This window comes from Candidozyma auris, chromosome 1, assembly GCF_003013715.1.
Source record: "Candidozyma auris chromosome 1, complete sequence".
NCBI lineage: Eukaryota > Fungi > Ascomycota > Pichiomycetes > Serinales > Metschnikowiaceae > Candidozyma > Candidozyma auris.
Window position 1 is genome coordinate 2,935,584 of NC_072812.1, and position 24,852 is coordinate 2,960,435.

A 24,852-nucleotide genomic window follows, 5' to 3' on the forward strand; every position below is an offset into this window, starting at 1 on the left:
GAAAAACACGGTTGTGGAGGGAATTTGATGGAGAACACGAAGAGCGTGACTAAAACGTCGCCGGAGTGGTCAATGAACTAGATGGTAACATACCTTTCGACAACGAACAGCGGTGAGAGAAGAAGAAGAAAAAGCACGAAAGAAGGTGCAGCGATCCAGATCAAAGGGTACAGTGGCAGACTGAGGACACGAGCCAGGCACGACCGTGGAAAAACGGGCAGGGACGCGAACGCCAAAAAAAATTGAGGTAATAAGAGAAAATGTGGCCCGCCTCAACGCACACCGCAGGTCCCGCCTGATTTCGAGGCGACAGGTGGTATAGAAAGGAAGCTGCAAAATTCCCAGCAGCCCACGAGAGATAAGCATAGGAGTGAATTGATGTTTCATGTAAAGAAGGCGTCTTATTTAGTGGCTATTTCAATTATTTAAAGAAACAAAAAAAAACAAAAGGTGGAAAAAGAGAAAAAAGCCAACCCTCCATTCCGTGCTGTTGCCACCGTCCCCGATGTGTTGATTCTTGGGCCTCTGTCGCTCGTGGGTCCTGCCGCTGGATCCTCCAGACCCAGAGACAGTACGAAGGTGCGAGTACGATTTGCGAGGCCTGCAAGAAGCGCGAGACCAGAGGAGTTCCTGGGAACCAAACACTGCCCAAGACTTTTTGCAACCACAAGGGGTCGCTTGCCGGTAGCATTTACTAAGAGAGGGAGGTGGAAATTTGAGATTCTATACAAATCAGGTTTGTTTACAATTTTCATTAGCTTGTGGTTCTTCATACTTATAAATCAGCTATGCTGCTTTTACTTCTCTGGTTGTGGAATTCCGACTTCTGCCTCCGGCTGCTCCCACTCCCGTGGCCGTCTGGTACTAGTTGCTGCGCGCCTCCTTCACCACTCGGTGCTCTGTTTATCTCTTGCTGGCTGATGCACACCGACTAAAGTAGAGACACAGCGAAACGTAGTCTGAGAGGCGAAGATTTGAAAGATTTGGACGATGCAATTGCCATTTTTCAGTGGTTGGCATACCATCACATATATTTTTTTTTTTCTTGCCTTTTTCTTTTTTTTTTTCTTGCCTTTTTCTTTTTTTTTTTTTTTATTGGATCAATTCCAAAGTGGTTTAGTTGTTGGTGCCTCGGTACCGGTTTCTGATCGAGGGGTGGCGCGCCTAAGGTGATTTCTCAAAAGCCTATTGCAACCTTGCTGCTCCTTTTCAGTGGCACTGATAAGACAGAATTCGAATAATGACCCATTCAGATTGATTAAATGTGATCAATCGCGAGACTCGGGCTTTAACAGCCAGGTGACCCCAGGAGTTTGTAGTCGCCTGACCCGATGTGTCTGGAGTATGCCCTTAGAACTACCAACTGCGATATCGCCAGATGTCTCAATCGATTTCTCATGACTCGTCTACTCCTGAAATGTTGATTGAGATTCTGCTAAGTTGAAATCCTTTTATGCTATGTATATGGAATTCTATTCGGGTTTTTTCCCGTCGTAGTTTGTGTTCAATTTGAAATGAAGTGCGCATTTTGCAGCCATTCTCTAAATCTTCATTGATGCAATTTTTGATACATGAATATCTTGTTCAATCGACTCAGCCTTTCAAAAATCAAACACATCAAAAACAATAATGAATTTTAGTGATAAGATTCTTGAAAGAACAAAGTTTCTCTCTACTTTCAAAGAATACTCTATTCATCATATGTGTCCCTTACCATCTCAAACCCCTTGCATCGTCATACCCTGAGCAACAGACATTTCAGGTCGCTTTCTCGATGAGTCTTCTCTACGTACTCCTGAAACAGCTAATTCTACACTTGATTTGTCTAATTTTTTTTGTTCCACGAGCTGCTGGCTCGCTGCTTCTATCTAACTAGAATCGGTCCACCCCAAATCTGCCAACTCCTTCCGGATTTCGTCCTCCTTGTTGATCTTGCTCACTTGCGTGTCCTCCAACAGTTCACCCAGAGCCTGCTTCATCTTCAATGTCTCAATTGCTCTGATTTTCTTCAACAACAGTCTGATTTTCTTTTCCTCCAACGACACAACTCCCCCAACAACACCACTTTCTGCTGGAACACTGTCATTGCTGCCCTCGGGAGCCGGGCTGGCGCTGCCCTCAGATTTTTTGGCTTCCTTCTTCTTTCTATTCCTTGCAGCACTCTTGCCTTCTTTCTGCTGTGGCGGAGCAACCCCAGGAACCATACCAGGAACTGTCTTCCTGCCCCCGTTGCCACCAGCACCAAAATTGCTCTGCAATTCCTTCTGGTACAAGGAGGTGGACGTAGCAGCAACACCAGAGTTTCTCGCGTGTGGTGGTCTGTAGGCGCCGGCAGGTTTGGCAGTAGCAGAACCTCGAGAAGCAGCACGTTTGGCAAGGTAATCTTTAGCAGACTGCTGAGGCTCGGGCGCTGATTCTAGCTGTCTCAAACCAGGGAACTTCTCGAGAGGCTGTGGCTTCCATGTTATGGAAAATAACTCAGGGTATTCTCTGTAGTAGACCAACTGGCCACTGGCGTGCCATACCTTTAACCCATTATCCACACGCAATCTTGGCGAAGTGGTCGCAGTCAAAACAAAGCGACCACATGGTGACCACTCGCACACAGAAGTGTTGGAGGCCTCAAAGGTGCACACTTTGCCGAACTTGTTCTGACGGTCATACACATCCACGGTGCCTTGCAAGTTACCAAAACCAGCGACAAGAACAAAACGACCATGAGGAGAGTATATGATAGTGTTTCGTGGGGCTGTAGGCAACGAGTGAATGGCGTTACCTCTGGCATCGAAGAAGGTCGTTTCCGAAGGCATGTAGCCGTAACTGACAGCGAACTCTCTGGCCGAGGGAGACCACGTAATGTCGTGGATGGGCCCCTCTCTCTTCAAGTCAATGCGCTCGTACGAGCCAGCAATGCCCAATAAATACAAGTTTGTCTCGCCGTAATACGACTTGTTACTGGTATCGTGGTCAGTCGAGGCCAATGCAAGCAATGCTGTGCCCAAGGCATTCCATTTCAACTGGCACTTTTCAGCCTTGAAGAAGCTTCTTGAGCAAATCGGCTGGTTAAAGCTGGGGATGTTGTAAATGAGCACCTGTGCTGGCTTGCCGCCTTTCTCTGGGATGAAGATGGCCACCGCTGGGTTCTTGCCTGGACTGATCTGGAAGTTCTGAAACGTAGCAGCACTATCTTGAAGCTTGAACTTGTAAGAAGGCTTTTTGATGTCGAAATTGTCACTCACCTCAAAGAAATGAATCTCCTTGTTGTGGAAATTTTTCGCCATGATCTTACTGTCCTGAGTGAACTGAGGCTGCCACCCGCCCTGGTGCTTGTTCGCCCATTTAGTGACAATTTTTTTGCTCTCGGCATCAAAAATCAGAATGTTGTCTGACCACACACCGCTCTCTCTATCAATCAATTGGGGTCTTGTCCATATGGCCAAATACCTCCCGTTGGGTGAAAAATGCAAGTCAAACGCCTCCTTCACGTCAACTTCGGCCACAACCTCGTTACTCAGCGAGCCGTCTTTCACGTTCACCAACACAACTTTACTAGGCTGGGTGTAGGCGAAAACATGCCCATTGGGGCTATAGAGAGCACATCTCACCTCTGCATCGGGCTTGGGAAAACCTTCCACTTCAGTGTAGTTTTCTATCAAGTCCACAGACTTCGGCTGGCGACCTGTTGTTAGTTTGAGTGAATCAAGAAATAACCTCTGAGTACATACAGAAAAATTGGGTTGTTTCAGACATTAATGGGTAATGGCCTTTGGACGTGGTAGAGACAAAACGGTTGAGAAAAAAATGGTCCTACGTGTACGCAGGACGCTTGGTTGGCGGAAGCCGACAGAAGTTCGAACAGTGACCAGAAGGATTGGCTATTTGGAAATAGGTGTCCCATAGAATCCATCCATGAATTGTATTGGAAGGAAATGGAGGGTTTTTGTGAGTTATATGGGTCATGACATTGAGAAATGGGCGTTTTGAGAATCCAGCTATTTGTATGTAGAGAACGAACGTTACCATGTCAACATGGGACCCTCCGTGAAGTACAGTAATAGAGCCCAAAAAAAAAACTATTTGAAAGTCATGTTGGACTTCCGTTATAACCTCATGAAGTAATTTTTGTTTTTATTGAGATTTTGATCTGCTGGAGGTTGCTAAATGAATGGCTGCGAAAACTCCCACTACCATCACCACTACTGCTACCACTACTTACAACCACTATTACGACTACTACCGCAACTACCCTAATTCTTGACAATGAAGGTAAGTCTCAAGAGCTCGATTCCATGATCCATATAGGATGACACCGTTTGAATACACCCTGTTGCAAACATACAAAAATTTTTTTACCATGATGATGTTTTGTTTAACTGGCTATCTGAATCCTATCTATACAGCTGGCGCATCCTGCAATGCAACCCTTCGCCACAATTTTTGTTCCAAGCATAAACCTTGATTAAATATGATTATTTTTCCGAACTCCTCGCGAGCGACGCTTTTTATGTTTCTTTTTAATTTAATGAGTTATTTTGGGGATTTCGTTTGCTTCATGGTATTCATGTCATTTAGTAGCAGCAACTCCATCGAAGCAAACTCCACGGGTCTCAGAAGTCACAAATTCTTGAGTACCGTCAAAGTCGGCCACAGGCTCCACTCCCTGTGTATTTTGAACATATGTAGCTTCTTCATGAGTAGCTTCCTCGAGAGGCGCTTCGACATCAGCCGTGTCATGCACCTCTGGCGGTTGGTAGCCTGGCAATTTTGTTGCTGCCTCGGCAAAACCAAGATTGTATGCTTCCATGTACCATTCTTGTGGGTCTCCTTGGGCGAGCCCTTGTTCAGCAAGTTGTCCCATGGCATAGAAGGCCTCGGGGAAACTAAACTCCTTGCAGGCTCTCTCCGCCCACATTAAGGAACCTTGAGGATCTGGGTAGGGGATGTACTTACTCAGACCATTTGTTCCAATTAAAAACCACCTGCTCAACCCAAGCATTGCCTCAGGGTGACGCTTGAACTTCAACGGGGAGGTGGCAGCCTTGATGAACCACTGGATAGACTTGTTTGGATTATACTTCCTGTTCAAGTCTCCATTCTCGTAGATGTGGCCCAATCTGACCTGAGCCTGAAGACAATGGAGTCTGGCAGCTCTGTTGTAGTAGCTCAAACTCTTTGCATAATTAACTGGTGCCACTTCCAAGGATGACTGAACAAACTCATCATCTGGGGTCAAATCACCAGGATAGATCCCCTCATAAATCTTAGCCAACTGGAATGACGCCAATCCCGAAACTTCCTCCAACTCTTCACGATCCTCCGGACTCAACTTGATATCTTTGGAGTCCATATCGATATCCGAAAGACTCTTCAAGTACTTGAAGAACTTCAACAGACGAGACTTTGGTACAGTCAAGTAAATTAAAGCAACTTGGTAAATTGCACGATTGTAGCCCAATTTAGCAGCTTGGGTGTAGTGATATAATGCAGTATCGAAGCTCTCTTCAGTCTGATCCTCTTCGAAAAGGACGGCCAACCTGTAATGCGCCCTAAAGAACAATGGGTTGAGCTCCAAACACTTTCTAAAAAAACGGTCAGCCTCATCCTTGTCTTGCTGAATATTGAAGTCTTGCTCATACTTGGGAACGTAGTCGTGCATAAGCAAACAACCATGGATGTAACATACTTCAGCAAATATTCTTCTATCTTGAGGGGTGTGCTTCTCAACATCAAGCTCCTTCAACATTTTTTGCAAGTGCGTTACGGCCAGCTTAACAAACGTAAGTTTGTTCATAGCCGCATGCTCACTAGGAACATTGTCACCCTTGATGTTCACATAAGCATAAAGCTTGTAATTGACAGCGGTGATCAACATCTTGGCCCACTTCAACCTGAAGTCGAAGGTTTTATGCCCAGCAGCGATTGTCTGGCGAAGCTGGATAAACTCTTCGATTTTAGCATTAATTGTTGGATCAGAGGAGCGTGGCTGAGGTTGGGGTGAGAGACTCACTCTGCTGTTGCGTTGGTTGCCCATATTAATATTCATTTGCATCTGCTGTTGTTGCATTTGCTGGAGCTGCTGAATCTGCTGCTGCATCTGTTGAAGTTGAAATGCGGCGCCCTCTGGAGGAATATTCTCCGTGCTTCCGCCATATGGCATCATGGGAGAGCCAAATGTCAAGGAAGAAGGCGAAGGAGGCATTCCAGGCAGACCAGTGAATATTGGAGGAGGAGGACCAGGCATAGGCGGTCTAAAGCCTCTCTGCTTCAGGAAACGGCGGTCTGCTCCCTGGGTACGAGACAACTTTCTTTGCTGCTCAGACTGAGTAGCTATTCTTGAGGGCTTGCGGCCCACGCTAAAATTGGATTCGCTCTGCAAGGAGTTGTAGCTTGACTTCGAAGTACATGAGTCATTTCTTGAGACGCTGGAAGACTTATTATGACTGATATGCGATGCTGGGGGCTCTGGGTTTGCAGCCAAAATGGCTGCATGCACACCGGGATCAATGACATTCATATCCTGGTCTCCACTAGGCTCCCCAACGGTGTCATCCTGGTCGTTGGAGTCGAGGGTGCTGTTGAAAAGGTACTTGCCATAATCAGAGATCGCGCTATCCTCTCTAACAAGTGGACCAGGGGTTTCTCCCTGCTCGTTGGTCAGAGTGGAAACAGCAGACTCCAAGGTTGAGGATGTGTGGGTGCGAGAATTGAGCCCAGGTGGCTTGACAGGTTCAAAATCACCAACTTCACCTTCCTGGTTGGCCATGGCCGCCAACCCAAAAGACACAGTTTTCGTAGAGGGTTCAGCCAAAGCCGAAGGAACGGCCGAATCGCCATCCAAAGGAGCACTGTTCTCCTCGAGAGCATCATCTTCCTCGAGAGCATCTGGAGGACGAAGTGCCAGGCCAGGCGTTGTAACGTTCACGGAAATGGCCCTGTTCTTGACGTTTCTCGGATCTTGTGCATTAGCGAGTGAGGGGGCGGAAGAAGACCTGTTCAGCTTCAAAGTGGACATGCGAGAGTTGCGGACAAGGCCGCTGTTCTCCACGCCCCGAGCCTCGTGGGCCTGGTAATAATGCATGTATGAGTTTGCTGGAATGCTACAGGTGCTCTGGTTAGCAGAGCCGTTGAGGCCGTGGAGACCACTGGCACCGTTGGCGCCATTGGCACCGTTGGCAAGGCCGTTGAGATTATTATGGGAAAGTGACGAGAGGGAACCATTCTGGCCCTGCTGGTAAGGACCCGTGCTGACGCCTGCGAAAGACGCTCTTCTCGAAGATGAAGCCGTTCTGGGAGGCTGGTACTGCTGCGGTGGATACTGGTAGGCGTACTGCTGCTGGCGTGGGCCCTTGTACCCGGCCATTGCCGCGTAGTACTGTTTCCACTGGTCGTAGTATGGATGCTGCTTTGCCTCATCTTCGTCCAGCGCCAGATCAGCCAGAGTTTCTGCTGAGGTTGACGCTGATGTGAACGAGTCATCGGGCTGTGTCGTTGGGTAGAACGGCATGGGCACCGTCGACAGCATTGACGTGGATGCCAGGTGAGACACTCTGCGAGTGCCAGCAGAACCAGCTCCAGCACCGCCAAAGGCAGTGTGAGCTGGGCTATTGGGAACGGTAGCGCTCTGCTGAGGTGGCATCAGGGCTCTGCCTCGGGCCAATTGGCCTGTGCCAGAAGTAGGGCCAATGGCTGATCCCGGACTAATCCGAGGTTGAAGCAGGTGTCTGTGCAATTGGGAAACAGCAGCAGCGGTGGCTGCCGGTGGAGGTTTCCTCGGTATGAGATCCAGGTGTCGTTTATTGGTGTCCTGAGACGAATGAGACAGCTGGGATGTGGCCAGGGAGAACTCAGACGTTTCACCAGAGGACTCTGAGTTTGAGGACGATTTGGCCGGAACACTCAAAGTGGACGAAGAAGGAGGCACTGTCTTCAAGGTCGAGCGCTTCTCGTCAGATCTGAACTTCTTGAAGAGACCCATTGACGGCAGACACTAAACTTTGAGGGCAGGAGAGGGAGGCAAACGCCAAAGGTCCAGGAGAAAAGCGAAGGAAAAATGGAAAGTAAACGTGGGGACGAAGTTATGTTGAAGACTTCGGGGATGTGGATTTTGCCGGTTGCCCTCGAATCTGGTGAAGTGACACACTGGCAAGCAGTTGGATGATTTTTCCCTGTGGCAGAAGAAGGGTGTGCGCTGCGGTGCAGGGCGGGCAGAGGTATATGGGGAACGGCCGATTGGAAACTGGAAGAAACAACGACAACAAAAAGAAGAAGCTAACGAACAAATAAAACCAACAAATGGAAGCTACTTTTGTGGAATCAAATCTTGATCTCAGGGGGCAGCAAGAAACGAAGATTGTGTGCCTGGCGCTTGGAATTGGGATGGGTTATTTTTGCGGCCCGGATGTGCCTTGCTAAGGTAGGGTGGTCTTTTTAGGAAGCGAAGGAACAAACAGGGGAGCGGGGAGAAAAAAAGAAGAGGCGAGACACACAAAAGAGTGTGCCTAAATCCACTCACTACTCTACTTTCAGTAGTGAGCCCTGTGGCACCGCACCCAGATCGGGGCCAAAGGTAAACAAAATCAGCCTCCACAAAGGCCAGACAGTACAGAGGACAAGACAAAGGGGAAACGCAAAGAGGAAGAATGAAGAATGTGTGACAAAGCAGAACACACAGAGACGAATCTTCCTTTGGAAGGATGAATCGGAACACATACCAAATGCAAACACTACAACCACCAAAATTTTAAAGTAGTGGTTCTTTTTTTAATTTTGTGGCCCACAGGTCTTGCCTCCTGCGCAGGTTTTCGCAACCGCCTCGCACTTGCGGGTCCTCACTTTTGTTCCTTTTTTTACCCACCCTCCCTCTGCCGATCTAACTCACTCACTCCTCCCTGAATGTGAAGTCTCCCACACCGCCTCAGTCCAAGCCCTTCCCCCCACAGCAATCATCGACAAAACAGGCCATCCAATTGGGCCATCATTGGGCGCTTACTTGCTGTTGCCAGCATAATAGCTACTATTTCACATTGAGGGCGCCTCCTCTGCGTCTTGACGGTTGCAAATTGCCCCGGCTGCTGCCGAGGCCCAAGGGCCTTCTTGATCCGTGGGCGGTTGCAAATAGAAACATGAGAAGGTGGTCGAGATGGGCCAAGTGGACCCTCGCCTGCCTCACTGGCCCGGGTGGACCTGGCCTGACTGCGAAAATGTCCTCCACTGGAAACCGGTCTCTCCATTGCGGGAGTCATTTCTTTTCTTCCTCTCTCCCGCGTGGTCTCTCTGGCGTCCGCCGCAGTGCACCCAGCAACTGCTTTCCCGCTCTGCGCTTCCCGCTTGGTCTGAGACATCAATGGAGGGAGGTGGAAGGAGAGCACTTGGGGGTGTGACTGAGCAAATTTTCTTGAAATGGGCTTTGGCAGTGCAAGAATCTGTTTGTTTTCATCAGCTGATCGTACGAATTGTTTCGTTTTCTTTGATCGCTCTCCATTGTGTGGTTTCTGCGTCCATCTCGGCTTGCTCTGTGAGAGAAGAATCCGTATAGCCCCTGTTGCGCTGCCACGATGCGTGGTTGCACAAAAGCCGTTTTTGCTTGCCATGTGGTCTAATAGGGCGGATCTTGATACTGTGGATGTGTTATTTACATACTTTTGCTTTTTGTTGCTGACAATACTTTTGTGGTGTGTCCAGTGAGATTTCTCTGGCGTCAGTGTTTTTCGCAGCCAACCATCACTGCTCACTCTCTGTCATCGACGTTTGCACAGGCGCCTACTGCAGTTGCGATTCCAAACCACTTTGTTCGTTCTTTTGCCGTCTCCTCAACTCATCAAACCTCTCTTCTCTCATCTTTCTCCATATTCACCTCCAGCTCTCTTCTCCTCTGGCCTTGACAGGTTTGTGCGTCGCCGCGCAGACACCGCATTGGCGCCAACAAAACCCTGATCGTAAATCTGCCGCTGGTCACCCACTGATGCCCGGTCAGCGAGCATGGATCAAGACCTCTTCAAACTGAAAAGCTTATTTGTGATTTCAAAACTCGCGCCATACACTTAGGCCGTTTCCTTCACTGGGGCCAGAACGACTCCTAAAAATGGCTGGCTGCTCTTGGGCCTCAAGGAAGCCATTTGGTGGATTTCTTGCCTCAAATCATCTGCATCAATTGTTACGGGTTCAGGACCCGCAATTGATCAAAACTGCATCGGTGGTTCGGTATTAGGCCTCGTTTTGAAAGCACCCTCACACTTCTACTTACCGTATACTGCAACTCACATCCTGGGCTCCCACTCGGGCAAGAATTCGAAAGCACGGCTGATCTTGAGTGCCAAGAGACTCTCCGCTATTTTTAATACTACACCTTGCTTACTCGTGACGGGCTTTCCTTTCTCGACTTCTATTGAGGTCGCTCGACACGATGGTGGATTTGGCAGGTTTGTATGCTCGGAGTTGGGTGTCTCCGGCGCCGAAGTACCGACCCCATTTGGTCTTGGAATTTCAAGCCTACACTGAGGAGGCAGTAATTGAAACTTGTCTGTGCATTGGATGTATTTTTGATCTCTTTTATGACAGGTGTCATGATTCACTTCGCTACCTACTGACTGACTTCTTTCTCTCTTCATTTAACCTATACATTATAAATCGTTTCCCACTATGCTATCTAATAACTTACACTCTCTTTGCTCGCCTTAATCACCACCACTGGTGGTTGCTGGCCCAAAATCAAGCCAGTTCCAGCTGCTGCTCTTGCTGGGCTCGTCTATAAGAATCTCGTCTGTAGCCTCAAGATGGGCCATCTTCATGGTGGTATTGTTGGCGGACGCCTGATTGGTCGTATGAGCGTCTGCGTCCATGGCGCTGAAGTCCCCCATATGGTGCAGGGGAGAATCATCTGCTCCAATTGTAAAGGAGTCCAGTTGAAAAAGGTTCATGTTGAGAAGCTTGTCCATCTCGTCTGGACCGTTTTGAATGTCATTTTGGTGGAATGCATCCAGTCCAGAGTGCTGGAAGTCTAGGAAGTTCAGAAGACTATCGGCATATGGGGAGATGGTGGTGGGCATGGTGCTGGAGGTGTCTGGGTAAGAGCTGAAACTGCCTGAGTTGGGCTCCGTGAGCTGTCTGAATAGCCCGGTGTTATTGTTGGATATCACGCTGTCCAAGGACTTCCTGCCTTTGTTATACTTGGGGTCGTACACTGCGCCGTATCGAGAGACGGGCGAGGGCTGACCATGTTGGGCCAGGGCTGAGTTGTTTAGAGGCCTCAAAATGCCGTGAAGCTTATAGAATAAACCACAGGCGTTGCAGAGAAGGTCTCCCTGACTGGTTTTCCGCCACAAAGGCGTTGTTCTAGTCTGGCAATTTGTGCACTGCAAAGAGTTCTTTGTGGAGGAGTCATTCTTCGAGTTTACCAGAGGAGCTGGCGTGAGGGTGGATGCAGAATGGGATGGCATGGTAAAGGATGATTGCGGAGGAGATGTTTTGCTCTCTTTGCTCAACTTATAGTCCTGCTTTAATGTGGACTCGAGCAGACTAATGTACGAGGAGAGGAAGGAGCCTCCCGAACCGGTGGTCGTGCTGTTCACGTTGTTGTTGTTGGTGGAAGATATAGCCGAAGCTTTCTTCTCAACCGAAGATGCTGGAGTAGCCATGGACAGGGCAGAAGGAGGAGCAGGGGCTGCCGGGATGGAACGGGGCTCGTGCTTTTTGGGCGAGTCGATCTTCGCTTCTGGAGAGCCTTCTTCCTGGGATATTCTGCGGATGTGGGCGACGTAGTCGAAATGGTCGTCCATCTCGATCTGCTTGGAGGATCTTCTGGCGGAAGCAGGCTTCTCGACGCCAGCGGTATGGTGTCTCTTAAGAGCCTTCTGGTTCTGAATACGCCAGGCGATGTTGGAGACCCGCTTGTTATGGGGCAAGTAGGATTTGTGCTGGTACATGGAGTGGATCTTCAAGGAGGAGTCGTCGATGTCCTTGAGAAGATCAGCCACCGAAGCGTCTGAGTTCATGGGGTGGGAATATGAATAATGATAGATACAAGAAACAAATGAGATGAAAATTCAGGAAGTTCAAAAAGGTGAAGAAGTTGATGGACGGGGTGGATGTGGGGATATATATGAGGTGTGAATGGAGGAAATTGAGTTCGGGGTTGGGTAGAGGATTAATGAGAGGGGAGGATGCGAGGCACTCCAGGGCGAAAGACAGTGTTGGTGAGACTAAACGAGAAGGGGACATAGATATTAAATGTGGGGCAGGTTAATATGATAAGGCGGAAGGATAAATGAACACGAAGAGGACGAAGGAAGCGGAAAGAAAAAGTCAAAAAATTTAATCGACATACATTATCTTGGGCAATTGATTACTCATTGCTGACGAGAGCCTTGGCTGCGAAAAGAAAGACGGCGAAGCACCCACCGAGAAAGGCGGTGGGACAATGAGGGATTGGCCTGACGCAGGCCTCCATTAAGGCCAGAGGAGGCCCACACCCACCAATACTGAACAATTTTGCAGGCACAAAAAGGTGAAAATCGGGTCAATTGAAGGGGAAGGTTTACAGCGCACAAGTGGGCTGACACTCGAGCGTTTGTGATTGGAGCTCTTTAAGAAATCGTGCTTCCAGTGGAGCTTTTAGTAGAGCTTTCAGTGGAGCTTTCAGTGGAGCTTCCAGTAGTACTGGTGAGTCTCATGTGAGTGGTACTGATGGAGGTAGGAAGCCGTTTAGAGACTCGCGCAAGCATTAGCTTTTGCCGTGAGGGCCAGTGGCTGCAACAAAGCTCGACGTTGAGTTCAGGCAACCACATAGGCAAGAATTCGCCCAGGGAGGAAGAGTTTTGGGAGTACAGTTCGGTCGAGGTTTTCGTTGTCAATTTTTACGCAGAATTCTGCTTGCTCAGTAATTCTTTTCCCCAGTAGGTGTCCTGGAGCCTTGGCCCAAAGTTGGGACCCTGCGGCGGTGTGTCTGGGGTAAAATGCCTCAGCTCGATATGGGTGAGTGGGGTCCAAGGCGCTTTTTCCGATGCAAAACGGCGAGGCCGACACAGAAATGACATAAGGTAAAACGCTTCAGGTGGCTCACTTCCAAAGCTAAAAGCATGTATTTTCAAGTGAATCATGAATGTTGGTGTTTTTTGAAGTTCATTATTTATTCTACTTTATTTTATTTTATTTTATTTTATTTTTTTTTCGTGCTCACTTGCAGCCTCCAGTTTTCTTCCCGGCCACTGACCCCAGAAAATGCGGCAGAAGGCACCGAGCGGGCGGGTTTCCTTTTTCTCCCGGGCCATCGTCATTGTTCGAACGGCGAGCGGTGCATTGACCTTGCACCTTACTAGTGACGCTATTCGTGCTCATAACTTCGTTTACGAGGCAGTACCGGATGGTGAATTTCAAGGAGCCGAATTTCAAGAGGCAGAGCGAAGACATAAAGATGACCAAGAATAAGTGACAAATCAGTAAATGCACGTAGTGCAGATTTGAAAGGTTTGGCAGCACCTGATGAATGCATGCTTAAGGTGAACTTTAGTGGATTAAAAGTGAAAGGTCAAATTGTTTGGAACAATTTCGTTTCCCGAAGTGGTCGAGGACTGAGTGCTATGTATTGGTGGAGTCCAAAACCACCAGGTAACTGAAAGATGAATCCTGGAGTCCGAGATCAATGCTTTTTGAAGTTTCATCAATGAACGATCCTCTACATTGAGGTATTCTCACCATAAAAGTCAAGTAGTTCTGGTACCATTTTATTTCACTCTTCTTCCGGCTCTGTTCCCATAATCAGGTCTATCTCTTCTGTCTATTCGTGTTTCGCAGCCAAATATTTCTGTGCGCGTGAGATCCATCTAACTTCACAAACTCATCTCATCAATCCTACTCAAATCTCCACATGGCTGACAAAGTGCGAGAACACAAAGAGTACCTCCGTCACAAGGCCAAGTACATTGGCGTAGGAAACGCAGATACTACCCGTGAAGAGTTCTTCACCAATGTCCATCGTGACACGCTTGCATCGATTGTTCTACACGACAGTCTTTTAACTTACAACTCCGTGGCCATGAGCAAACACAAGCATTTGGTGAGAAGGGATCTTATAAAGAGAATGGTGCAGCCACTTCAGCCGAGGGAGGACGATCAGAAGAAGTAGTGGCGATATGAGGGTTGTAATTGGCAGTCACGACAAGGACGTGTGTCATCGCAGGACTTGACACCATTGAAAACGACAAAGGAACCTCTCAGATCGTGCCTTCACTTTTAAGGGGGAGACCTTCGTTTTGTTTGTCTGTAGTGATTGATTCTCTAGGCTATTTATGATTCCTTGGACCTTGACACTATAAGCCACCGTGAGCAAGTTGATCAAACAATAACTCATTTCCTTGAGGCAACATGCTGTGTTTCAGTTCTGGCTTCAGTGACGTCTTCAGTCATACTATTTGTGTCTGGACGGCCCTTCCCCATGAAGAGAGATGGCTTTTTGGAGGCACAAGTTGCTACAAAAGAAGCATGTTTTGTCTTTCGAATAATCCATCACACATCATGGAGTGTGAATTTCAGTGTTGGTTCGCTGTAAAGGATTTAGACTTAGAAGAGCTTCGAGTAATTTGGGCAAGCAGTGTCATTCCTAAGCTCAAGTATGACACAAACGACCGACTCTTAATGTTCCAAGTGTAATCTCTTGAAAAAGATACCAGATCAAGCAGACATTCTATGTCTGGAGCTAGGTTTTAGAATATCGTCGAAAGGTCACAAAGTGACTACATGCAATGATTGGCCTTGTGAACGTCTTTGGAAGAACCCCAGACGCAAACCAAGAAAAACGGTCAATATATCTTTACATTTACGGGCAAAAGCACATTGATCTTTTTGCAACTTAGCCATCTTACCGAATCTGGTTCAAGCAATTGGTAATCTCAACTTGAAAGAAAACTGATCCAGCCTCTCATATCGTGATCGCTTAACCGCTTTTGTGTCTCCGTGTCGTGTACCGGTCTCTGAGGATCACGATAAGGAATCCCGAGGATCAAACATGCCCTCTTGCAAAAGCACTTTCACGTAGGAGCCGCCCAGCTCATTTTCAACCGCAACGGCAATTTGCACTATGATTTTGCCCGATTTCTACGATCTAGTACTTTTTGGCCCACGTTTTCGATTAATTGTTGAAAACGCCTTGTTAATTTGAGGTGCCAAGAACTGTTCCTTGCTTTTGACAGCAATTTTGTATGTTGGCGGCGTTTTCGCGGGAAATTAGGACCAATACTTGTGAGCTTGAAAATTTTTATCTATTCTACCCCATGTGCATATCGATAGCCACTCATCTATACTTCATGCAGGGGAGGGCCTTAAATACCTAGCGACGGTTGCGAATTACGAGTTCATATTTTTCTTTTTCTCATTCAAGAGTTTTTCTGCTTATCAGGTACCGCCCAATAGTGGTCTCTTAATTGTCGTCTTTTCGCATTAGGAGGATCGCTATATTTACTGGCTGCTGCGCTTAAACTCAATTTAGAAAATAAAGTCTTCGTCGTCGTCTGCTAACTCAACCAGCAATGTGCCGTTCTCTCGTGAGAAAGTTGAAGTTCAAGGCGGTGAAAAACCGAGAAATTTAGGCCACTCGTCCCCCTCTGACAATGAGTTTCAGCCGTACAGGTTGACTGCTGACGCAGTGGCCTCGATTTTTCAAGTGGATGTGGAATCTGGTCTTTCCGCGTCTCAAGTGGCCGATTCGGCTGCAAAGTATGGACCAAACAATTTGGGCAAGGAAGAATCTATTTCTTATGTTGCCATCTTGTGCCACCAGGTATTCAACGCCATGGTTTTGGTGTTGATCATCTCGATGATCATTGCTTTGGCGATCCGGGATTGGATCTCGGGGGGTGTCATTGCATTTGTCGTTTTCGTCAATGTATTTGTCGGCTTCATCCAGGAAGTCAAGGCCGAGAAAACCATGGGTTCCTTGCGTAACTTGACCTCTGCATCCGCTGTTGTGATCCGTGAGAATGGACAAACCACCACAATCAACGCTGTCGATGTTGTTCCTGGTGATATCGTCTCTATCAAAGTAGGTGACACAATTCCTGCCGATTTGCGTTTGATCGAGTCTATGAATTTGGAAACCGATGAAGCCCTCCTCACAGGTGAGTCTTTGCCAGTGACGAAAAACCATAAGGATGTGTATGATACCGAGGAGCTGATTCCTGTGGGCGACCGCTTGAACATGGCTTACTCCTCCTCCATTGTTACCAAGGGACGTGCTACCGGTATTACTGTGGCCACTGGCTTACACACTGAAATTGGTAAGATTGCTTCGTCTTTGCAGTCTTCGGATGACGATTTGATTGTCAAGAAACGTCCTGGCGTTTCGTATTTTGAGATTGTATGGAGATCTACATTGAACATTATCATGAATGTTTTGGGAACCAATGTTGGCACTCCTTTACAAAGAAAATTGTCCTGGTTGGCAATCATCCTTTTTGGCATTGCTGTTCTTTTCGCTATTGTAGTGATGGCTACACAAAAAATGGATGTCAACCGATCAGTGGCCATTTACGCCATTTGTGTTGCCTTGTCGATGATTCCCTCGTCGTTGATCGTGGTGCTCACTATCACAATGGCTATTGGTGCACAGGTGATGGTTACCAAAAATGTTATTGTTAGAAAGCTTGACTCGTTGGAAGCTCTTGGAGGCATTGACGATATTTGCTCAGACAAAACTGGTACTCTCACTATGGGTAAGATGATCGCGAGAAAGCTTTGGATTCCTTCGGTAGGTACATTCTCAGTCACCAACTCAACTGAAGTTTATAACCCAGAGGTTGGTGAAGTTGGCTTAGTTGATCTGTCCCCTAAGCAAATTAGTGATTCTGACGAAGAAACTCAGTTTAAGGCCTTCGACAAACTGCAATCACCATTTTTGTTCAAAAGGTGGATGGACGCAGCAACGTTGGCCAATATCTCCACTATTCAGCCCACTGAGAAGGACCTTGGAACCGTTTGGGAAGCTCAAGGAGATGCGACTGAAATTGCAATCAACGTCTTCTGCACTAGACTTGACTCCACTAGAGATAAGCTTATTTCTGAAAGGTCGTTGGAGCATTTCGCTGAGTTCTCCTTTGATTCATCCATCAAGAGAATGTCGTCTATATACGGTACCTCTAGTGTGGACGCCATGATCTACACTAAGGGTGCAGTGGAAAGAATATTGGATATCTGTGACTTCAAGTACGGATCAAACGATTTGGATTCGAAGGAACCTCTCACAAGCGCTCACAAGAAGGAGATTGAAGAGAACATGAATATTCTTTCTAGTGAAGGATTGAGAGTTCTTGCATTTGCAGAAAGGAATGTCAATTGCACCAAGATCAACATTAATAACCGTGATGAAGTGGAGACCGGTTTGACCTTCCTAGGCTTGATTGGTATCTATGACCCACCAAGACCTGAAACCCGTGGATCTGTCAAACTTTGCCACAAGGCTGGTATCAATGTCCATATGCTCACTGGTGACATGTTGGGTACTGCTAGGGCTATTGCTCAGGAGGTGGGTATTTTGCCACATAACTTGTACCACTACTCCGATGATGTCATCAAGGCGATGTGTATGACAGCAACTGAATTTGACCATTTGAGTGACCAAGAAATCGATGATTTGCCGGTATTGCCATTAGTCATTGCTCGTTGTGCTCCTCAGACGAAAGTGAGGATGATTGAAGCATTGCATCGCAGAAAGAAGTTTTGTGCCATGACAGGTGATGGTGTTAACGACTCGCCATCTTTGAAGAAAGCTGACGTGGGAATTGCTATGGGCCTCAATGGTTCGGATGTTGCAAAGGATGCTTCCGATATCATTCTCACAGATGATAACTTTGCCTCTATCCTTCACGCAATTGAAGAAGGTCGTCGTATGTCTTCAAATATTCAGAAGTTTGTGTTACAATTGCTTGCAGAAAATGTTGCTCAAGCTCTATACTTGATTGTTGGATTGGCATTTTTTGATGATTCAGGGTTCTCGGTATTCCCCTTGTCCCCTGTTGAAACACTTTGGATTATTGTTGTCACATCATGCTTTCCTGCCATGGGACTTGGTCAAGAAAAGGCCAGTGACGATATTCTCAGTGTTCCTCCAAACAACCGAATTTTCACCAGAAGCGTTATCATCGATATGTTTGTATACGGTGTCTGGATGGCAGCTTGTTGTATGGCAGTCTTCGTCATTGTGGTGTTTGGAAAGGGTGATGGTAACTTGGGATACAGTTGTAACGAGAACAGTGGATCAAACTGTGGTTTGGTCTTTGAGGGAAGATCGGCCGCCTTTTCTACATTCACGTGGTGTGCCTTGTTTTTGGCCTGGGAATGTATACACATGAAGAATTCTTTCTTCAACATGAGACCAGACTCGGAGGACCCTTGGTACGTTACTTTGGCAAGAGACCTCTGGGACAATCAATTCTTGTTCTGGTCGATCATCGGCGCCTTCATCTCGGTCTTCCCAGTGATTTACATTCCGGTGATCAACGACAAGGTATTTTTGCATGGCCCAATTGGCTACGAATGGGGTGTCTCTATTGCGTTCACCGTTTGCTTCTTCGCCGGTTGCGAGGCTTGGAAGTTCTTCAAGAGACGTTTCTACAGAAAAGTGTTACCCCAGAGAAGTCACTTGAGGACTACGATCCTTCCTGGCTTATTCGTCGTTTTCTGTGGACAAAGTCGCGTAGTTGTCAAGGCATTATCAACTTTAAGTCGATCAAGTGGCCTTTTTTTTTGTTTTGTGCGAGTGCTTTGATACTATTTTCTTGTGTGATTACCCATTATTTATATCATTATAAAGTTGTTTAGAAAATGTCGTTCTCGTAGGGACAGTTGAGGCTGCTATGGCCATCCCGTTCACAAAGACCACACCAGTTCTGCCGACCACTGCTAGGGTCAACTGGCTTGGGTGGTTTGTAGATACCCAAAGTGTCATTTTTTAAGTAGCTTGTTCCGTAGTGATTCTCCTTGTTTTCCGTGTCATCTGTACTTATGTCATCATTCTCGGAGGGGCTCCTCTTTAGCAGCGAGCGAAGCTTCTCTAGCTCTTCTGAGAGTGCTTTCTTCTCTTCTTCTATGCGAGCGAGTGCTCGATCCTTGTCCGCGAGGGACTTCTGATGTAGCAGATCCACTTCTTCGAGAGATGTCTGTAACTCGCTTAATTCTTCAAATGTTGGTCTCATGGCAAGTTCGTGCTTGAGGTCCTCAATCTGAGTCTCCAAGGTTGTAGAATCATTGCTTTTCTCACGCTGACTTTCCTTCAATTGCTTTTGAAGACGTTCCTTCTCTTCCTCTGCTTTCTCAATGTCGCTTTGAAGATTCCGTAGCTCGATCTCAAGACCACTTTTCGCCTTCAATGCGATTTCTTTCTCTTTCAACTGCTTTTCCAACTCCTCAACCTTTTCTGGTGTTTCCTCGTCAACATTCATCTTACCTACTTGCTGCAGTAATGTGTCCATATCCTTCTGTTGAAGCTTCTCGACCTCGGCTTGTAACTCTAGTATTTCTTTATCCTTAGCTTTCACCTTCTCCTGACTCTCCCCAAGGACGAACTCCAATGACGAGACATCCTGCTGAAGGCGTTCAAGGGATTTTAAGAGCTCTTCTTTTCCCTCGGAAGTCTGGCTATCGTCTGTGGCGTACCTTTCCAACTGCTTGTCAAGCCTCTTATTCTCCTCAGTGAGATGTTTTATCTGCTCCTCTAGCTCATTCAAACGGCTTTTATCTATTGAGCCACTTTCGGCGTCACCTAGCTTCCGTTTGAGATCTTTCAACTGCTGCTCATATAGCTCCTCTGCCTCTTGCTGAGCAGAAAGCATTAGCTGTAAACTTTCTCTCCACTCCTCCCTTGCCTTATCATTATCAGCTTTCTGCTTCGACAATCTCTGGTCCTTCTGAGCCAATTCGTCTTCCATATCCGCAAGCACAGCTTGTAACTCGTTGATAGTATTCTGTAAACCCTTTAGTATATTGTCACGCTCCTGGAGATCTCTAGTTTTAGATTCTAGTATACTTCTTAGCTCATTGTTTTCTCTTTGAGCCACTTGAAGTTCGTGTTGCACTCGTGTCCTGTCAAAAAGGTCTCCCAGATCGCTTCGAGATCCAACCACCGATCTGGAGCCTGCCATACTATTTTGCTCCCCAGATGCCACTCTGCGTTTTGGTAACAGAATCGACAGACTCAATTGTGGGCTTTGAGCCAGGGAAGCTGGTCTGCTTCCTCTTGAAGACGAGTTCAGACGGGGGCTTGGAGTTCTTAAATAATCCGAAGATTCGGATATGGGTCTCATGAATTCGTCAAGTTTCGGGAGTCTCAAGTTAGCGCTTCGAAGTCTTTCCCAAGGTATGAAGAGGCCGCTCATTGGCTGCTGGACATTGAAATATTGGATTCCATCAACGGATCCGTTGTTTTTACCTCTTGATGCAGCTATGGGACCTTGTAGCTCGAGCCCACCAAATACCCCACCTTTTCCTTCAATGGGACCCACGTACTTGAGTATACCATATCCTCTCGTGGTTCCCGGAACGGCTACTTTTGTTCCTATTAGTTCTGACATTTACTGAGGGCTGATGTGTTTATTGTTTGGGTATTACATTTACGTGCTACAGTGGTTCGCGCATATGTGCTTGAGACAAGCTCTGACTCTGGATAACGGAACACATCTTGAATTAGATCCATTCTTCACAATAAAATTTTCAATACTTGGGATATTAATTTGATTTAGTTCATTAGATTTCGCGTTGATAACATCACTCGATTTAGCTATTTCGACCTCTCACCCTCTTAAAGCTCGCTTCTATACACTTGAGGGTTGTGGAGTTCCCTCGCCCACTTCCATTTTGTATCCAGAAACGTTAAGGGAAGGCTTGTGTCGACCTCAGGTGTATCTTTGATGAGACGTTGCTCACTCAACAGAGCAATGTCTTCTTCGATTTTTGAAATATCTTTAGAATACATCTTGATCTTGGTGTTGATCTCGTAGACAACCTGCTCGAGCTTGTCGACCAAGCCGTTATCAATTTTTTTTCTTATTTGGAGAGGCATTATTGCTCTCATTGCTTCGTCGTATTGTCTTTCGACTTCAGCCATCTTCTGGCGCAATTTCCTTCTCATAATTTCTGCCTTGATCTCAAGAGGTCGTTCTTTGAGCTCTTTCAGCTTGATAGACCGTTCATACTTAGATAACAGGGAAAGCGCCCGCTCGCACCGGAAGAGCCATTTTTCAGAGGCTTCTGCAATTTCCATGATATCATCGATTTTGCGGTTGAGATCGGTTGCTGAAGACAACGCCTTTTCGCCCATCAGCCTAAGCTCCATTGCTTTCTTTGCAACGGCGTTTGTTGTACCTAGACGCTTGTAGTCATTTTCATCTTTATCATACTCAAGAGCCCTGATTCTGGACGCAATATGATGAGAGTTTGTAATCAAAACCTTTATCATTGCGTCCGTGGTTTGAAGTATGGTACGCATCTCTTGTTCAACTTTGGTGCCAGAATTTTCCAGCTTTTCGAGACCAGATAAAACTAGCATCTCGAAGTCAACTAATGAAGGAGGCGCGTCGATTAAAGGAGACGCTGAAACTTCCTTATCTGAAGTCTCCTCATCGGCAAAATCTGTTGCTTCTGTCTCACTTCCATTGTTTCTTTGAAGGCTTTGCTCAACACGCCTAACGCTTGAGGATTTTTCATCTGAAGGTATCAGGTTTGGCTTCTGCGATGGCAAGCTTGGGATTTTGTCATTATTCTGCTCCTCACTTCCTAGCATAGGGTCCAGATTCAAATGTTTACCCTTCTCTTCTGAAGTCTCATTTGCTGAAGGTGCTGGGACTTCCTGTCCTGAAGGAGATGAAACGTCAACCTGATCAACAGGACGTGTAGACTTGGTCGAGGAATCTAAAGCTTCTTCTTCAGACTCGGGAGATATAGAATTTGACTTCAAGTCTTTATCTTCAGTTTCATCCAATAGTTTATCAGGTGTAGAATCATTTGACACATCAAGTTTTGCTAAATCCTCTTTTGCTTCTGTCAGCGGTGTCTTAGTGTAATTCTTCTCACTTTGCATAGGCTCTCCAAAAGGAGACGTCTCATTCGATATCACACCAAATATCGATGACTTCTTCTCGGATGTCGTCGACGGTCTCTTGCCGAATAACGATGAACCAGTGTCCTTTTCTCCCAAGGATAAGTTGCCAAAGCCTGAGGCCGCTTCTAATGAGCTTTTTGCATTACTCACAAAGTCTTTCAGCGATTGTTCTTTAATTCCGAACGGCTTAGAAGAGGTCAGCTGCTTTAAAGGGGATTCAGGTGATGGCTTTTCGGAATTCTGACCTAGAGTAGGAAGGCCCTCACCCAAATTAGAGGCAAGATTGCCGAAGGAGCTATATGGGTCTCCTGATTTACCAAAGGGTTTCATGTCAGATACTCCGCCAAATATCGTCTTTGACTTTGATGACTCATCTTCAAGCTTTGAATCAGTTGGTTGGCCGAAAATAGACTTACCTTCGCTCGAGCTACCAAATGGCTTAGCACCAAAGGATTGCCCGAATGTTGATTTTGTTTCGGAAGTCTCTCCCAAAATGCCCTTCGACAGCTCACCGAATATCGAGTCCTTCTGACTCTGTTCATCGTTCTTCGAACCAAAGATATCATTCCCAGAAGAGGCGTTGCCAAATGGTGAGGAAGTTGAATAGGCAAACGCATTGCCCTTAGATGCATAACTTCCGAAACCAGATTTGACATCGGCTCCGCTACTTTGTGTAGCTGTTTTCAGTCCAAATCCTGATTGACCAAAGCCTGATTGACCAAAGCCTGATTGACCAAAGCCTGATTGACCAAAGCCTGATTGACCAAATCCTGACAGACCAAAGCCTGACTGACCAAACCCAGATTTGCCAAATCCTGAGTCACCAGCTGCTTTTGACGTGCCCAGGGCAGAGAATCCAAGCTGGCCAAACCCTGATGATGATGGTGTTGTAGATGATGATGAACCGAGACCAATAGTTCCAAAGCCAGACTTAAATGGCGACGCCGGAGGAGCAGATGGTTTTTGTGTTTCGGCTTCACTCTTCGGTTCATGTTTCGGTATGGCTGAAGAGAACGGTCCCGAGAAATCCAGCAGTTTGTCGTTTGAAACGAGTACTGATGCCTTCTCCTGCGAGGAGGTCAGCTTATCGACCTCAGTTAGCTGTGGAAGTGCTCTTTCCAAGCTCAAGTTTTCTTTGTTGATCTCAGCCGACTCAAAAACGTCCCATACAATCAAATTTCCGGCGTTATTTAGACAGAAAAGACGAGGTAAAACGCCATTGGCCTCCTCTACACCCTGGCATGGCTCTTTGACAACTCTCATAGTGCCAGTGATGTCCACAGCAAATCCAACAGGCAAGGTATCCTCTCCAGAAGCATCGTCCATGGGAAGTTCTGCGCGATCAGTGTCATTGGCGTGACTAACAAGCTCTGTGTTTGATGCATTTGCGAATATCGTACTGATTTCGGTTGAAAGCGCCGAAGTGACGAGGGTCAAAGTTTTGTCCTTTATCCAATTTTGTAAATAGCTGATATAAAGCAGCGGAGCTCTTTCGGCTTCGCCAAACGGAGGTGCCAATGGCACCTCATAAGATGTAAATTCGGAGCCCTTTTTCTCCAAGAGGGTGTAGACCGGATCTCCGCCCTCCGGCGTACTAACAAGAAGCCATCTATCCTCGAAAACGGGTGCGACTTGATTGAAGGTAGCCAGATCTTCAGAGTAAGTAGCAAGTTCTGTTCCGTCATACTTTTGAACCTTGAACTCACCACCATATACAGTAGCTATGCTTATTCCATCGGTAGTCCAGGCAAAGCCTGAGACGCTTCCAATCGTATGACATTGCAGATCATCGTGGTAAATCATAAGAGATCCTTGATTCAGAAGAGAAGCGTGTAGGCTTGTGACTGTTGGAGACGCTCGAAAAGATGTAACGTCGGAGGCTACCTTCTTGAAGTCATGTTTTCCAAGGAGAATATCTTCAGTAGATGCACGTTTTAGCAGGTTATCTGCTACAATGTAGATCGTTTCGTTATCTGCGCTTAATGCCACAGTGGTAGTGTTTGGCATGTCGAAGTACCTTCTATCCTCCTCTAGAGTCTCCACACGGCCAATGACAACTTTGGCACCATTGGATGCAACGTAGATTTTCTTGATGTTTCCCACCGCTAGCAATTGCAAAGGCAGCTTAGCCAAGGATTCGTTCCCGAGATCAACAGGGTCATCAAAGAGTTTGATCCCATCTTTATGGCCATCAAGATGGAAGCCAAACGTCTCCGAGAAGGTTTCCGGGAGTTCACTCATGGGGGATGGGGAGGTAAGTAGTATTGATTTTATGTTGATATGGGTGTGCAGGTCGAAGAGCTTCTGGGACACATCAAAGAAGAGGTGAAATAGACATTGCCCGTTATTTTTTTTATTAAGGTGAATTTTTTATTCACAGATAAGCAAGCCAAATCCTACGTGTGGTTTGCTATTTACAAAGCGCCAGGTGTTTATGGGGTGCTCGCAGCTGTGCTTAATACATAGTAGGTATTCTCGAAACATTGAGTGAGAAACAATTGAGAACAGCTCAGAAGGCGTTACTTTGTCGAATAATCAAGTTTTGCATTCTTAAGCAAACCCATTGTTCCTTTAAGATAATTATGTATATACCTCAAAATCCAACCGCTCGGAAATTGTTGAAGTCTAAAATTCACCTACACTAACCTACAGCAGATATTCGTATCACACCAATCTATAGATTTGGGAGGTAGTCTTGAGATCTTTGTGTCAATTTGTTTTCTCTTGTAGATGACATTGAGACTCAAATGTGCTTGTGCCAAATCCGCAGATTC

The 24,852-nt window shown here is 46.6% G+C and overlaps 6 protein-coding genes across 6 annotated transcripts; 1 reads left to right on the plus strand and 5 right to left on the minus strand. All coding sequences in view use genetic code 12, as the record gives it.

Annotated features, from left to right (window-relative positions):
- Positions 1-1,868: 1,868 nt before the first annotated feature.
- Positions 1,869-3,750, minus strand: CJI96_0001352 (uncharacterized protein; the record flags this gene model as incomplete). Its single annotated transcript, XM_029033041.2, has 2 exons — positions 1,869-3,679; positions 3,726-3,750. The coding sequence occupies 2 exons, from the start codon at positions 3,748-3,750 to the stop codon at positions 1,869-1,871; spliced, it is 1,836 nt and encodes a 611-aa protein (XP_028893356.2).
- Positions 3,751-4,564: 814 nt separating this feature from the next.
- CJI96_0001353 (uncharacterized protein) lies at positions 4,565-7,975 on the minus strand (the record flags this gene model as incomplete). The annotated part of the gene is made up of 1 exon (XM_029033042.2): positions 4,565-7,975. One exon carries the CDS (start codon positions 7,973-7,975, stop codon positions 4,565-4,567), a length of 3,411 nt encoding a protein of 1,136 aa, XP_028893357.2.
- Positions 7,976-10,673: 2,698 nt separating this feature from the next.
- CJI96_0001354 (uncharacterized protein) lies at positions 10,674-11,990 on the minus strand (the record flags this gene model as incomplete). Its single annotated transcript, XM_029033043.2, has 1 exon — positions 10,674-11,990. The coding sequence occupies one exon, from the start codon at positions 11,988-11,990 to the stop codon at positions 10,674-10,676; it is 1,317 nt and encodes a 438-aa protein (XP_028893358.1).
- A 3,080-nt stretch (positions 11,991-15,070) lies between these two features.
- CJI96_0001355 (potassium-sodium efflux P-type ATPase) lies at positions 15,071-18,751 on the plus strand (the record flags this gene model as incomplete). Its single annotated transcript, XM_054702047.1, has 2 exons — positions 15,071-15,097; positions 15,479-18,751. The coding sequence occupies 2 exons, from the start codon at positions 15,071-15,073 to the stop codon at positions 18,749-18,751; spliced, it is 3,300 nt and encodes a 1,099-aa protein (XP_054558022.1).
- Positions 18,752-18,800: 49 nt separating this feature from the next.
- CJI96_0001356 (uncharacterized protein) lies at positions 18,801-20,552 on the minus strand (the record flags this gene model as incomplete). Its single annotated transcript, XM_029033046.2, has 1 exon — positions 18,801-20,552. One exon carries the CDS (start codon positions 20,550-20,552, stop codon positions 18,801-18,803), a length of 1,752 nt encoding a protein of 583 aa, XP_028893361.2.
- A 227-nt stretch (positions 20,553-20,779) lies between these two features.
- On the minus strand, positions 20,780-24,319 carry NUP159 (FG-nucleoporin; the record flags this gene model as incomplete). Its single annotated transcript, XM_029033047.2, has 1 exon — positions 20,780-24,319. One exon carries the CDS (start codon positions 24,317-24,319, stop codon positions 20,780-20,782), a length of 3,540 nt encoding a protein of 1,179 aa, XP_028893362.2.
- Between the last annotated feature and the right edge of the window lie 533 nt (positions 24,320-24,852).